Source organism: Schistocerca americana, chromosome 1, assembly GCF_021461395.2.
Source record: "Schistocerca americana isolate TAMUIC-IGC-003095 chromosome 1, iqSchAmer2.1, whole genome shotgun sequence".
NCBI classification, from domain to species: domain Eukaryota; kingdom Metazoa; phylum Arthropoda; class Insecta; order Orthoptera; family Acrididae; genus Schistocerca; species Schistocerca americana.
Window position 1 is genome coordinate 1,184,365,201 of NC_060119.1, and position 12,881 is coordinate 1,184,378,081.

Here is a 12,881-nt window from a genome sequence, read left to right on the forward strand (position 1 = left end):
TGAGATACCACCAGTGATATAAAAAGGCCGAATATACACTGCGTGACAAAAAAAAAAAAAAAAAAAAAAAGCGCAGAGGACGGGAAGAGGAAACTAAACGAAACTTGAGAGGTTATGTAATGTTATTTCACTGATTATAAAGTCGAGTCAAATTTAAGAGAACTTGGGAATATGAGATCACTTATCACTTTTACTCCCTCTGGGCCAAATGCATACACTAATTCGGTTGGCAAGGGTGCTATAAAGCCATCGCGTCCCCTCCTCAGGGAAGCTGGCCGACAAGTGTTGTAGCTGGTCCTTGATGGCCCAGATACTGCCATTGGGATGGTGTTGACGTCCAAGCTGGTTCCAGACGTTCTGTCGGGGACAAATGTGGTGATCATGCTACCAAAGGGATCACCTCAACATCAAGCTGACAGTTCATTGAGATATGTGCCTTACAAGGACAGGTGCTGTCCTGTTGAAAAATGACATGACGATACCACTGCATGAGAGAAAACTCTTATTTACCGTTGTTCCGTCGGAGTTCCCATAAAAACTACGAGCTATAGTCTGAAGTGATATCCGATCGCTCTCCACATGACCAGGAGTCAAGCCGCTGTACCTCTTCAAAATATTTGGGAGAATGGAACCTCTCCTCAGGTTGCCACTATACTCGCTGTCGATAGTCACCCACGGTACTGCAGAACCGTGTAAAGTATGTATGTAGAACTATAAACGGATCCTAGCCAAGGCTCGACATATGTTACGTACCAAGAATGATGGAGATGTAACCCTTGTGCGCAATTTCTGGTTAAGCCACCTCATGAACAAAATTACAAATTTAAAAATTACAGGGTTGCCACCAGCCCAAGCCCTTCCAAAAATTAAGGAAAGACTGAACTGAAAATTATCAGTTTAATTAAATTAAGAAAAACTAACAAGATGAACATCATTGTATGTCGTACATCAATGATCTTGTTTAATTACACGTGAATTCCTTAATCTTGAGACAGTAGACCGTTCACTTTGATTTTTCCTTCCATTTTTGTTCATCACAAGCAAGCAGATTAACTTTTTAAAAAAATCATGGAATAGAAAATTAATTTGGAAAGAGGCATCAATGAGAAAGATAAAGGACCCTGAATTTATCTTTTAATTGGAACATTTATTTCATGACTGAATTTGATGCACACCCTATGAGTACCCATGACTGGTGCCTGGATAAATAACTAAATAATTCGCAAATATGGTAGGACAGCGCAATGAAAACGGAAAAAAACACTAGAGGAAGTGGAACACAATAATTCAATCATTACATCTACATACCTACGACAGAAATAGTTCAGAGAGATACCTATCACCATTGTGCTCATGCACTAGCTTGGGAAGAGATTTATCTGATTCGCTAGGTTTTGTAGAGTAGACATACGACGTAGAAAACGCACCTGCCGCTTACGAACGGCCAAACTTCTGAACCTGGTACATTTGATTAGGAGTTAACTGTTCAGAAATTAAACATTAAACCAAGCACAAATGTAAGAAATTTTAATGGTGCAACACCAGAATGATTTTGACACCACGAAATAAAATTAACTCGGCAAGGCAGAACCCCCCCCCCCCCCAACCGTTTCAACTTACACGTGGTCCGTTCAGAAACAAACCGTTACAAAGATTTCCTCTATGCGCACAAAAAACTGATATTTTACCGAAATTGTAACACAGGAAAAAATTAAACTGGTAATATGAAAACCTACTGCAGTGCAATAATAGACCAGAAGGATCATCGGTTGCCAAACACGAGGTATTAGACGAACACAAAAAGAAAATAGCATCTTCCACGAAACCATAGAAAATTAGAACAATAAAAATCACACTTGCTCGAAAACTCTATTATTCTCACGTTCACCCGAAGTTATGCTGACTAGCTATTCCTAATCATATTCACTGCTAGAAATTCCACACCATGATGTCCAAAAGGAACAAAGCAACTCCCGCGCTTTTAATTTCAACCACATCCTCGCCGATTCTTTTTTACAAAATAATTACGCCACTCTCCGAAAATACATAACTACACACGCTTCAGTTAAGCTGAAATACTTAAATATTCCGTGAGTTAACATAGGGAAGTTCTAATTCGACCTACTTCCTATCAGCAGAAACCTTCTCTAGGAGCTACGAACTGTACTCACCAACCGCTAGCTGCAGAGTGTCCTTTCTCCACCGAGCTTCGTCTAACTACTGGTGCAACGGAAGCTACCAGAGGGGTAGGCTTCCGCCACCAACCTGACAGACAAACCAACCTCAGACTAAAAGGGGTAAACCTTTCTGTCCAGATACTGGGATCCTAAGTCGGTCATCCTGCGCTACCCTCCAAACGAGAAGCAAACATCACCTGTTTCTAGCAGACGACAACCAACTCAGCGCCCCCCACAAAAGAAACCCGAAACAACACGTAAAAACACTCATTCAGTAACATTCACGCACACGAAAGGTGGGGTGAAGGGAAAACATAATAAATACAGGTCATGAATTCCTATTGAACATCAAAAAAATCAAACATAATATCATTTAATAAGCTTTAGTTTGATTGCTCAGTCTTTCTGGGAGAGTTAATAAATTAAACCGCAATAAGGTGATGGACAGAATACAATGCACAGAATCCAGTGAGACAAACATCTTATGAAACGACACCGCAGAGACATTTCAACCGTAATTCACTGTTGAGCACCATGTGATGCCATTCGTCAGCACCTCAAGCTTCCCGATCACAGCACCAATGCAGAAGTAGCCTTTGTGCTGTGCTGTCTATGTCAGCCTACGCATGGAACTGTAAATCCTGTAATCCTTCTGACAACTTGTATTAGAATGACCGGAGCGGGTGACGTGGTCGCGGTTGTAGGGCGTTGCTGGGTAGAAGAAGGTGGCTGTTTTTAGCAATCTTCCTCTTTATTGTTGGTTCTTCCAATACATTTTCCGGTAGCTCACCCCCTCCACTTGTGTTGTGGTGGAGACGTGCAGATGCGCGCAGCCCGGGGAACACGACGGCGTGCTCGGTCAGCGGCTGCGCAGGCGGTAGGAGGTTAGCAGCATAAGGCCCGGACTAGTTCGCCTCCTGCAGACACTGCAGCTCGTGACGACGCCGGGAGTCGCTGGTGCAGCAGCGGGCAATGCCCTCTGCTGGCCAGTCCTCGGGGACAGCGTCACTGATGACGATGTTGTAATAACGACCGAACGCCCAATCGGTCGAACCGATGCCGACGCCCAGCTCTGATGCCCTTAAATAGTGCAGACCGCTGCTGAATCCGCCAGTTACGCTGTGCCATGTTTATTAGAATGTTCTCGATGAGTTGGCTAACGCAACCGCACCACATGCGGACCGCGTCTGCGTAATTATGCTAATGCCGCGTTCCGGCTGTTGATGGCTGCCGTGCACGTACACACATACTGACGCTCTTTACAAAATTGTGTCACCTGCATAACGCGCCGGCCAGCCTTCGTCCGCCGTCTGCCGTGAGGCTGGCGCATCGTGCACTGACACACACTAAATCACAATTTCGCACCGTATTACCTAAAAATAACCCCTTATCCTCTACAATCCCAAGTGCGGCTGCTGCTACTCTTCGATCAATGATGTGGAAAGATACAGAATGGTGCAGGTAGTCTGTTACTTGTTCTCGGATGGCAGGCACAGGAATGAAGGAGTTACAATGTTATTGGTGCACAATACGGCGATTCTCACTGGTCGGCTGGAACCTTGACGACGAATATGTCCACTGTCACGTTGCCATGCAGTCCAATATCGGGCCTCTGTCACTTTCGAATGCCCCACAAATCTGGATATTGCACGATTCGACCAGCTGCCCAAATATATAGCAGCAGTGGGGCGTCTCACAGGCTCTGTCAGGTGCTGATAACGTTGCCCCACATGAGTTCACAGCGTCCCCACGTCCTTCACAGTGATCATCCAACGATCTTGCGGACATTATTAATAGTAACCCCAGACTTTTTGCAGGTGATACAGTTATCTATAACGCAATACAGTCTGAACGAAGCAGTACAAATATTCAGTCATACCATGATAAGATTTCAAAGCGGCGCAATGACTGGCAGCTTGCTTTAAATGTGCAAATATATAAAATTGCGCACTTCATAAAAGAAAAATCGTATGAATATAACGTTGGAGAGTCACAGGTGGAATCTGCAAACTCATACATATACACACACATCAAAAACGTTTTGCATCAGCCCAGTTCCCAGAACACCTGAAGATAGACGTTAACTGTGGATATTGTTATCACAGACACAGTCCCTTTGACTGTTCAGAGATGTCACTAAATCCGCCCAAAGAAGTAAACAACCTTGCATGAGCAGCGCCTATTAGACGGAGGGCGTCCGACAGCTGACCATTTCCTGGCATTCCCACCAGGAAGGAGGTGCACGGCTCGTGTTGTCTGTAGTTCAGCCAGGCCTAGACGGTCAATACCGCGGTTGATCGTGTCCGCATTGTTACTTCGTGCCAGGAAGGGCTCTCAACAGGGGAAGTGTCCAGGCGCCAAGGAGTGAACCAAAGCGATGTTGTTCGGACATGCAGGAGATACAGAGATACAGGAACTGTCGATGAGTAGATGGCATGCTTCGCTCAGAGCGCCGAAGGGCTACTACTGCAATGGATGACCGCTACCTACGGATTATGGCTAGGAGGAACCCTGACAGCAATGTCACCATGTTGAATAATGCTTTTCGTGCAGCCATAGGACGTTGTGTTAGGACTCAGACTGTGCGCAATACGCTGCATGATGGGCAACTTCAGTGCCAACGTCCATGGCGAGGTCCATCTTTGCAACCACGACACCAGGCAGCGCCGTACACATGGACCCAACACCACGCCAAATGGACCGCTCAGGATTGGCAGCACGATCTCTTCACCGATGAGTGCCGCATATGCCTTCAAGGAGACAATCATCTGAGACGTGTTTGGAGGCAACCCTGTCAGGCTGAACGCCTTATACAAACTGTCCAGAAAGTGCAGCTAGGTGGAGGTTCACTGCAGTTTTGTAGTGGCATTATGTGGGGCCGACGTACGGCGCTGGGGGCCATGGAAGGCGCCGTAACGGCTGTACGATACGTGAATGCCATCCTCCGACCGATAGTGCAACCATATGGGCAGCATATTGGCGTAGCATTCGTCTTCATGGACCACAATTCGCGCCCCCATCGTGCTCATCTTATGAATGACGCCTTCAGGTTAACGACATCACTCGAGTAGAGTGGCCAGCATGTTCTCCAGACATGAACCTTATCGAACATGCCTGGGATAGATTGAAAAAGGCTGTTTATGGACGACGTGACCCACCACCCACTCTGAAGGATCTACGCCGAATCTCCGTTGAGGAGTAGGACAATCTGGACTAAAAGTGCCTTGATGAACTTGTGGATAGTATGCCACGACGAATACAGGCATGCATCAGTACAAGAGGACGTGCTACTGAGTATTATAGGTACCGGTGTGTTCAGCTGTCTGGACCACCGCCTCTGAAGGTCTCACTGTATGGTGGTACAACACGCAATGTGTGCTTTTCATTACCAATAAAAAGGACGGAAATGATGTTTATGTTGATCGCTATTCCAATTTTCTGTACAAGTTCCGGATCTTTCGGAACGGAGGAGATGCAAAACTTTTTTTGATGTGTGTACTAGGGTGTAACTCTTAGCAGAGACATGAAGTGGAACGATCACATAAGCTCAATACTAGGTAAAACAGGTTATTCGTAGAATGCCAGGGAAATTCAGTCAGTCTAGAAAAGAGATTAAAAATCACTCGTACAACCAATTCAACAGTAATACTCAAATGTGTGTAAGGGACCCATACAAAATAGGACTGGCATGATATACTGAGCGTATACAGAGAAAGGGAAAACGAACGGTCACCGGCCTGTATGACCGGCTGGAGAGTGTAACTGAGATGTTGAAAGAACTGAACTGGCACACTCTTGAAGAAAGACGGAACTGTCCCGAGAAATTCCATTAACAAAGTTTCAAGAATCAGCTTTAAATGATGACTCTAATAATATACTACAAACCTCTACGTATCGTTCTCTTAGAGATCGTGAGGATAAGATTAGATTAAGTACAGCACTTACAAAGCGTTTGAACAATCATTTTTCCCGCTCTCCATACGTGAATGGTTAGGGAGTAAGGCCTAATAACCGGTATAGTGAGACGTACCCTCTGCCGAGCCCTTCACAGTGGTTCGCAGAATATATAGATGTAGACAAACTCATCTCAGTAAACCTGTTTTCGAGAAATCTTTTGCTACCATTTCACAAACTTCCAAAGTGCTGCAATGTTCACTGCACAGTGGTGTCTAGCAGACTGCACATATAGAGATACTACGTTAGAGTTAAGGAACTGTGACGATTAAGTTTAATACTGGCCAAAGTTGCATTTTGAACGGATGTTCTTGACGAGCTGATGAGAAGTGAAGCAACAGGAAAAGTGTCGTCTAAATATATCAAAATGTAGACAGTTATTTGCCAGAGAAATTATGTAGATAAAAAAACACAAAATAATATTTAGAAAGCAACTGAAGAAGGTTTAATCGCAATTCCAGGTAAATTTTTTCTTGCTATCGATTCCCGTGGTTCCGCCAACGATGGACAGTTTTAAATACTTTTGGTTCCGTTTAGTCCGTTTCCGTCATGTGTGAATCGACTTCCTTCGGAAACGAATGTCAAATGGTTGACCGTAATAACGATCCACGTAGGGGTGAAAGCATTTTGCTAGTTCTGTTTTAATTTTATATTGTGTATTATTTTCTAAAGGTACGTAGTTGAAACATTGTATGATAAGCCATGCATACGTAAATCTGAAAGTATAACTTCAATACAGAAACGAACACTGACACGACTCTTACCTGTAACTCTGGAGATCTCCGATACTGAGGTGGCCACCAGCAGCTTCTATGTCCTTTGAAAGGTGGTCACCCAGCTCATCTGATGAGAATGCCTGGGGACCTAACTGAGAAGCCAGTTTTAGAGTCCTTGCGAGATACACGTTCCGTATCGTATCACCTTCCTTTGCTACCTTTCCTGTCGACTGATTTTTGTAAATGTCACTGAAACACAACATGGGACACTATTATTACAGAATACTTAGTAACAGCAGAATGGGGAAAAATAGTACGTAACATTACAGTGGTATGAAATTTTGGAATTACAGACCTTCAGATAGACTGGTGAGCAAAAATATTTTGACCACTGTCCATTGCAGACTGAATGATGCCTAGTGGAGTTGCGGGCATGTGGGTGGTAAGGTGGGCGGAGAGGAGACGAACTTTATGGGCTGCAAATGGGGAAATCCACTGGGAAAAGCCACTTTGAGAAGGCGGATTATTATGGACCGGCGCTTGGGAACGAGTATCGCGAAAACCTAATTAAATGTTCGCGAGATACTTCCGTGAGTATTCATTGAAAGCATTGGAAGGACGGTGAACCACGAGTAGGCGACAAGGTGTTGGGCGTCCATGTCTCATCACAAAGCATGGAGATACCAGAGTAGTCCACTTAGTAAAATAGGGTAGGTGGCGCGACCTGCAGCAGATCTGACGGTAGAGTGTAGGGTCCAGTGTTTCGGAGCACACTGTTCAGCGCTCGTTGTTGGACAGCGGACTCCGCAACAGACGACTCCGACCTTTTCCCATGTGGACGCAAAGACATCATCAGTTACGATTGCGGTGGACATGCAGTCATTGAGCTTGGACCATGGATCAGTGGACGAGACGCCTGACCGGATGGATCAAGTTTCTTGTTGTACCAGGTCGATGGTGGTGTCCGTCTAGACTGTCATCCAGGCTGCTCTGCACATGAAACGCGCCATGGACGCAGCCCGGTGGGGACAGTATTCATCTGGTCTCCCATGGGGCCTATGGCAGTAATAGACTGCACGATGACAGAGGTGGCCTGCATGAACATTATTACGGAATACTTGCATCCCTTCGTGCTTGATGTCTCCCTGGGCAATGGCAGCATCTTCCATTGTGGTAACTGTCCATGTCACAAGACCAGGACCATGTTACAGTCATCTGACGATGGCGATAATGATGTCACTTGATGTCGTGGTCACCAAATGGACCTGTTCTGAACCCTATGCAACACCTCTGGGATGCTACTGAACATTCACCAACAGCCAGCCCATAATTCACAGGAATTGCTTGGCCTTAGTACTCAGTCTCCTGGTGCCTTGTGCCTCCAGACAAATAACGACTGATCGAATCCTTGTCACGCAGAATCGCTGCTCTACTGTGTCCCAAAAGAGAACAAACACAATATTTAGTAGGTGTCTGAGCTGTGTTGGCTCTTATCAAGAATGTGTATGGCTACACTCTTTGAGCATTAACAAGCAATGGCTTCACACATGGTGGCACAGAGGGCGTCCGTGACAAGTAGCGAGCCTTTTGGAGGTGTACTGGGCTCGCGTGGAAGTCTCTCAGTCCGGCGCTCAAGGAGGAACAAGATGGTAGGACACCTTCTAAGCAGTTCTTGGCTGAGTGCACGGTATGCTCATTGGGGCCACGTGGACGTGAGGACAGTAGGCCAAGTGGGCAGCCGTACATCAGGTGAGGGAATCATCGGTTCTTGGGGTGCAGCTAAAGGACAATTGGTGTACCAGATGCCACTTGGGACAGCACCTGTTCAATCAAAAAGAACTCAACTTGGTGAGCTCATTTCAAAACGTCACATGTTTCTGTGCACTTGTACCGCAGCGCTGACTTATCTGTCTAATTCCATGTATTGGTCCTTACCTCCTCCCCCCCCCCCCCCCCCAATGACTTGCAGTCGGTTTTGTTACATCGTGTTCGTTATTCATTCCGACTGACTTGAAAAGAGTGGATTATTCATCGTTTCATGTTAAATGACTTCCACCCAGAATTTGTTGTAATGATCGCAGGTCGGAATTAAATGTTTTTATTATAACATTTTAAATTGCTCATTTATTAGTTTGAGTACTGGGGTGAAAGAAGAGAATAGAGCTGAGTCGCAGAGCTGGTTTCATCTTGTTCAGTGATTTTCATTATGCGAAGTGTTTGTAAGTTGTCTTAGTTGATACTGTACATTTGCTTAGTTCTGTCACATGTCACAACGAAGCGTCTTACATGACTTGTTGGTGGCACATGTCATTCGATTCTACAAAGGGCCACTGTGGAGATGCGCATACGTACAGTCCTACACCAATGAGCCAGATTTTCACTTGAGAGCTTAATGTGTGCTGAAGTGAAACTTCCTGACAGATTAAAACTGCTCGCCGAACCGAGACTCGAATTCGGGACCTTTTTCTTTTTAAGGGCAAGTGCTCTACTAGCTGAGATACCCAAACACGACTTACAGCCCTTCCTCACAGCTTTACTTCTACCAGTACCTGATCTCTGTCTGCTGTGAGGAAGGTTCGTGAGTCGTGCTTGGATAGCTCAGTTAGTAGAGTCCTTGCCTACGAAAGGAAAAGGTACCGAGTTCGAGGCTCGATCCATCACACAGATTTAATCTGTCAGGAATTTTCGTTATGACACCTACTTAGAAACGTTTTGCTCCGCCCTTGGAACGAAATGAAGCAGTAATTCTCCGTGGCATGGTTTGAACATATCCCCAGCAGGTGTCTGGAGCTATGTGTCACCGAATGTCTTCACTCAGTCAAGGAATTCCCGTAAATTTTGGGCTGGTGGCTCGTGGGCGCAGGGCTGGTGCTCCATAGTGTCCCGATGTGTTGTATCGGTTCAAATAAGGCAAGATTCTGGCTTTGTGACACGGACAGTTATCCTCCTGGAAGATGCCGTCCCTGTCATGGAAGGTATCAAGCATGAAATGATTGCTACCAAAGTCCCTGTGAAAGTCCAGGTGAACGTCACTTGTAGCCCAATACTGCCCCGCAGTCCTGTGTCCTCGTCGGGGTGGGTATTTGAGCACCCATTCTTTTGGATACCAGCGTACCTGGACACAATTGTCGACCTGGTGTAACAAGAAACGTGATTCATATGACTCAGCGATGCATCCACTGATTCATGGTCCAGTCTCAATAATCCTGTACCCACTGCAAATCGTAATTGACGATGTCGCTGAGATGTAGAGGTGGTCTGCTGCAAAGCCCCATGTTTAGCAACATGTGCTGAACAATGTTCTTCGAAACGCTGGTGCCGGCACTAGCACTGTACTGTGCCGTCATATCTGCTATAGATCGCATCTACCCTGTCTTACAGAGCGAGCGCGCATCCAACCTCCACATTTAGTGACGAGGCATGACCGTCCAACACCTTGTCTTCTACTCGTCATTTCACCATACTTCAAACACTCATGTGCGTGCTCTCGACAGTCCAACGCGAACACTCCATCAGCTTCGCTGTTCCGAGATGCTCGCTCGTAGGTGCGATCCATAACAATCTGCTGTCCGTCAAAGTCACTTACGACATTGCATTTCCATATCGTCGCTATGACTATTCTGCATTCATCTCTCCTTCGCTTACACACTTTCCTTACAGCGTCACGTGCCCGCAAGAGAGTCTGAATCTCGCGGTGGGCAGTGGTCATTATGTTTTCGATCATCAATGTATCTCGCTGACGTCAGTTTGTTGTAGATTTATACAACGTACTTTGTGCTTGCATATGATGATATCTTTGCAGATCGCTCTACATCTACATCTTCGTCTACATGGATACTGCGCAAATCACATTTAAGTGCCTGGCAGAGGGTTCATCGAATCACCTTCACAGTTCTCTACTATTCCAATCTCGTATAGCGCGTGGAAAAAATGAATACCTACATCTTTCCGTACGAACTCTGATGTCCCTTATTTTATCGTGGTGATCGTTCCTCCCTACGTTGGTCGGTGTCAACAAAATATTTTGGTATTCGGAGGAGAAAGTTGGTCATTGGAATTTCGTGAGAAGATTCCGTCGCAAAGAAAAACGCCTTTCTTTTAATGATGTCCAGCCCAAATCCTGTATCATTTCTGTGACACTCTCTCCCATATTTAGCGATAATACAAAACGTGCTGCCCTTCTTTGAACTTTTTCGATGTACTCCGTCAGTCCTATGTGGTAAGGATCCCACACGGCGCAGCAGCATTCTAAAAGAGGACGGACAAGCGTAGTGTAGGCAGTCTCCTTAGTTACTTAGTGCGTCTGTTACATTTTCTAAGTGTCCTGCCAATAAAACGCAGTCTTTGGTTAGCCTTCCCCACAACATTTTCTATGTTTTCCTTCCAATTTAAGGTGTTTTGTAACTCTAATACTTAGATATTTAGTTGGATTTACGGCTTTTAGATTAGATTGATTTATAGTGTAACCGAAGTTTAACGAGTTCCTTTTAGCACTCATGTGGATGATCTACATCTACATCTACATCTACATTTATACTACGCAAGCCACCCAACGGTGTGTGGCGGAGGGCACTTTACGTGCCACTGTCATTACCTCCCTTTCCTGTTCCAGTCGCGTATGGTTCGCGGGAAGAACGACTGTCTGAAAGCCTCCGTGCGCGCTCTAATCTCTCTAATTTTACATTCGTGATCTCCTCGGGAGGTATAAGTAGGGGGAAGCAATATATTCGATACCTCATCCAGAAGCGCACCCTCCCGAAACCTGGCGAGCAAGCTACACCGCGATGCAGAGCGCCTCTCTTGCAGAGTCTGCCACTTGAGTTTGCTAAACATCTCCGTAACGCTATCACGCTTACCAAATAACCCTGTGACCAAACGCGCCGCTCTTCTTTGGATCTTCTCTATCTCCTCTGTCAACCTGACCTGGTACAGATGCCACACTGATGAACAATACTCAAGTACAGGTCGAACGAGTGTTTTGTAAGCCACCTACTTTGTTGATGGACTACATTTTCTAAGGAATCTCCCAATGAATCTCAACCTGGCACCCGCCTTACCAACAATTAATTTTATATGATCATTCCACTTCAAATCGTTCCGCACGCATACTCTGAGATATTTTACAGAAGTAACTGCTACCAGTGTTTGTTCCGCTATCATATAATCATACAATAAAGGATCCTTCTTTCTATGTATTCGCAATACATTACAGTTGTCTATGTTAAGGGTCAGTTGCCACTCCCTGCACCAAGTGCCTATCCGCTGCAGATCTTCCTGCATTTCGCTACAATTTTCTAATGCTGGAACTTCTCTGTATACTACAGCATCATCCGCGAAAAGCCGCATGGAACTTCCGACACTATCTACTAGGTCATTTATATATATCGTGAAAAGCAATGGTCCCATAACACTCCCCTGTGGCACGCCAGAGGTTACTTTAACGTCTGTAGACGTCTCTCCATTGATAACAACATGCTGTGTTCTGTTTGCTAAAAACTCTTCAATCCAGCCACACAGCTAGTCTGATATTCCGTAGGCTCTTACTTTGTTTATCAGGCGACAGTGCGGAACTGTATCGAACGCCTTCCAGAAGTCAAGAAAAATAGCATCTACCTAAGAGCCTGTATCTAATATTTTCTGGGTCTCATGAACAAATAAAGCGAGTTGGGTCTCACACGATCGCTGTTTCCGGAATCCATGTTGATTCCTACATAGTAGATTCTGGGTTTCCAAAAACGACATGATACTCGAGCAAAAAACATGTTCTAAAATTCTACAAGAGATCGACGTCAGAGTTATAGGTCTATTGTTTTGCGCATCTGCTCGACGACCCTTCTTGAAGACTGGGACTACCTGTGCTCTTTTCCACTCATTTGGAACCTTCCGTTCCTCTAGAGACTTGCGGTACACGGCTGTTAGAAGGGGGGCAAGTTCTTTCGCGTACTCTGTGTAGATGATCTCACACTTTTCGTTATTTAGGGTCAACTGCCACTTTTCGCACCATTCAGGACGGCCGCTGTGGCCGAGCGCTTCT

The 12,881-nt window shown here is 45.4% G+C and overlaps 1 protein-coding gene across 1 annotated transcript in view; it reads right to left on the reverse strand.

The window, feature by feature from the left end:
* Nucleotides 1-12,881, reverse strand: part of LOC124597953 (glutathione hydrolase 1 proenzyme-like) — a 115,331-nt gene that overhangs the window by 62,977 nt on the left and 39,473 nt on the right. The window contains exon 4 of the mRNA XM_047135971.1: nucleotides 6,896-7,096. Coding sequence (XP_046991927.1) covers nucleotides 6,896-7,096 — 201 coding nt within the window. The remainder of the gene's footprint in view (nucleotides 1-6,895; nucleotides 7,097-12,881) is intronic.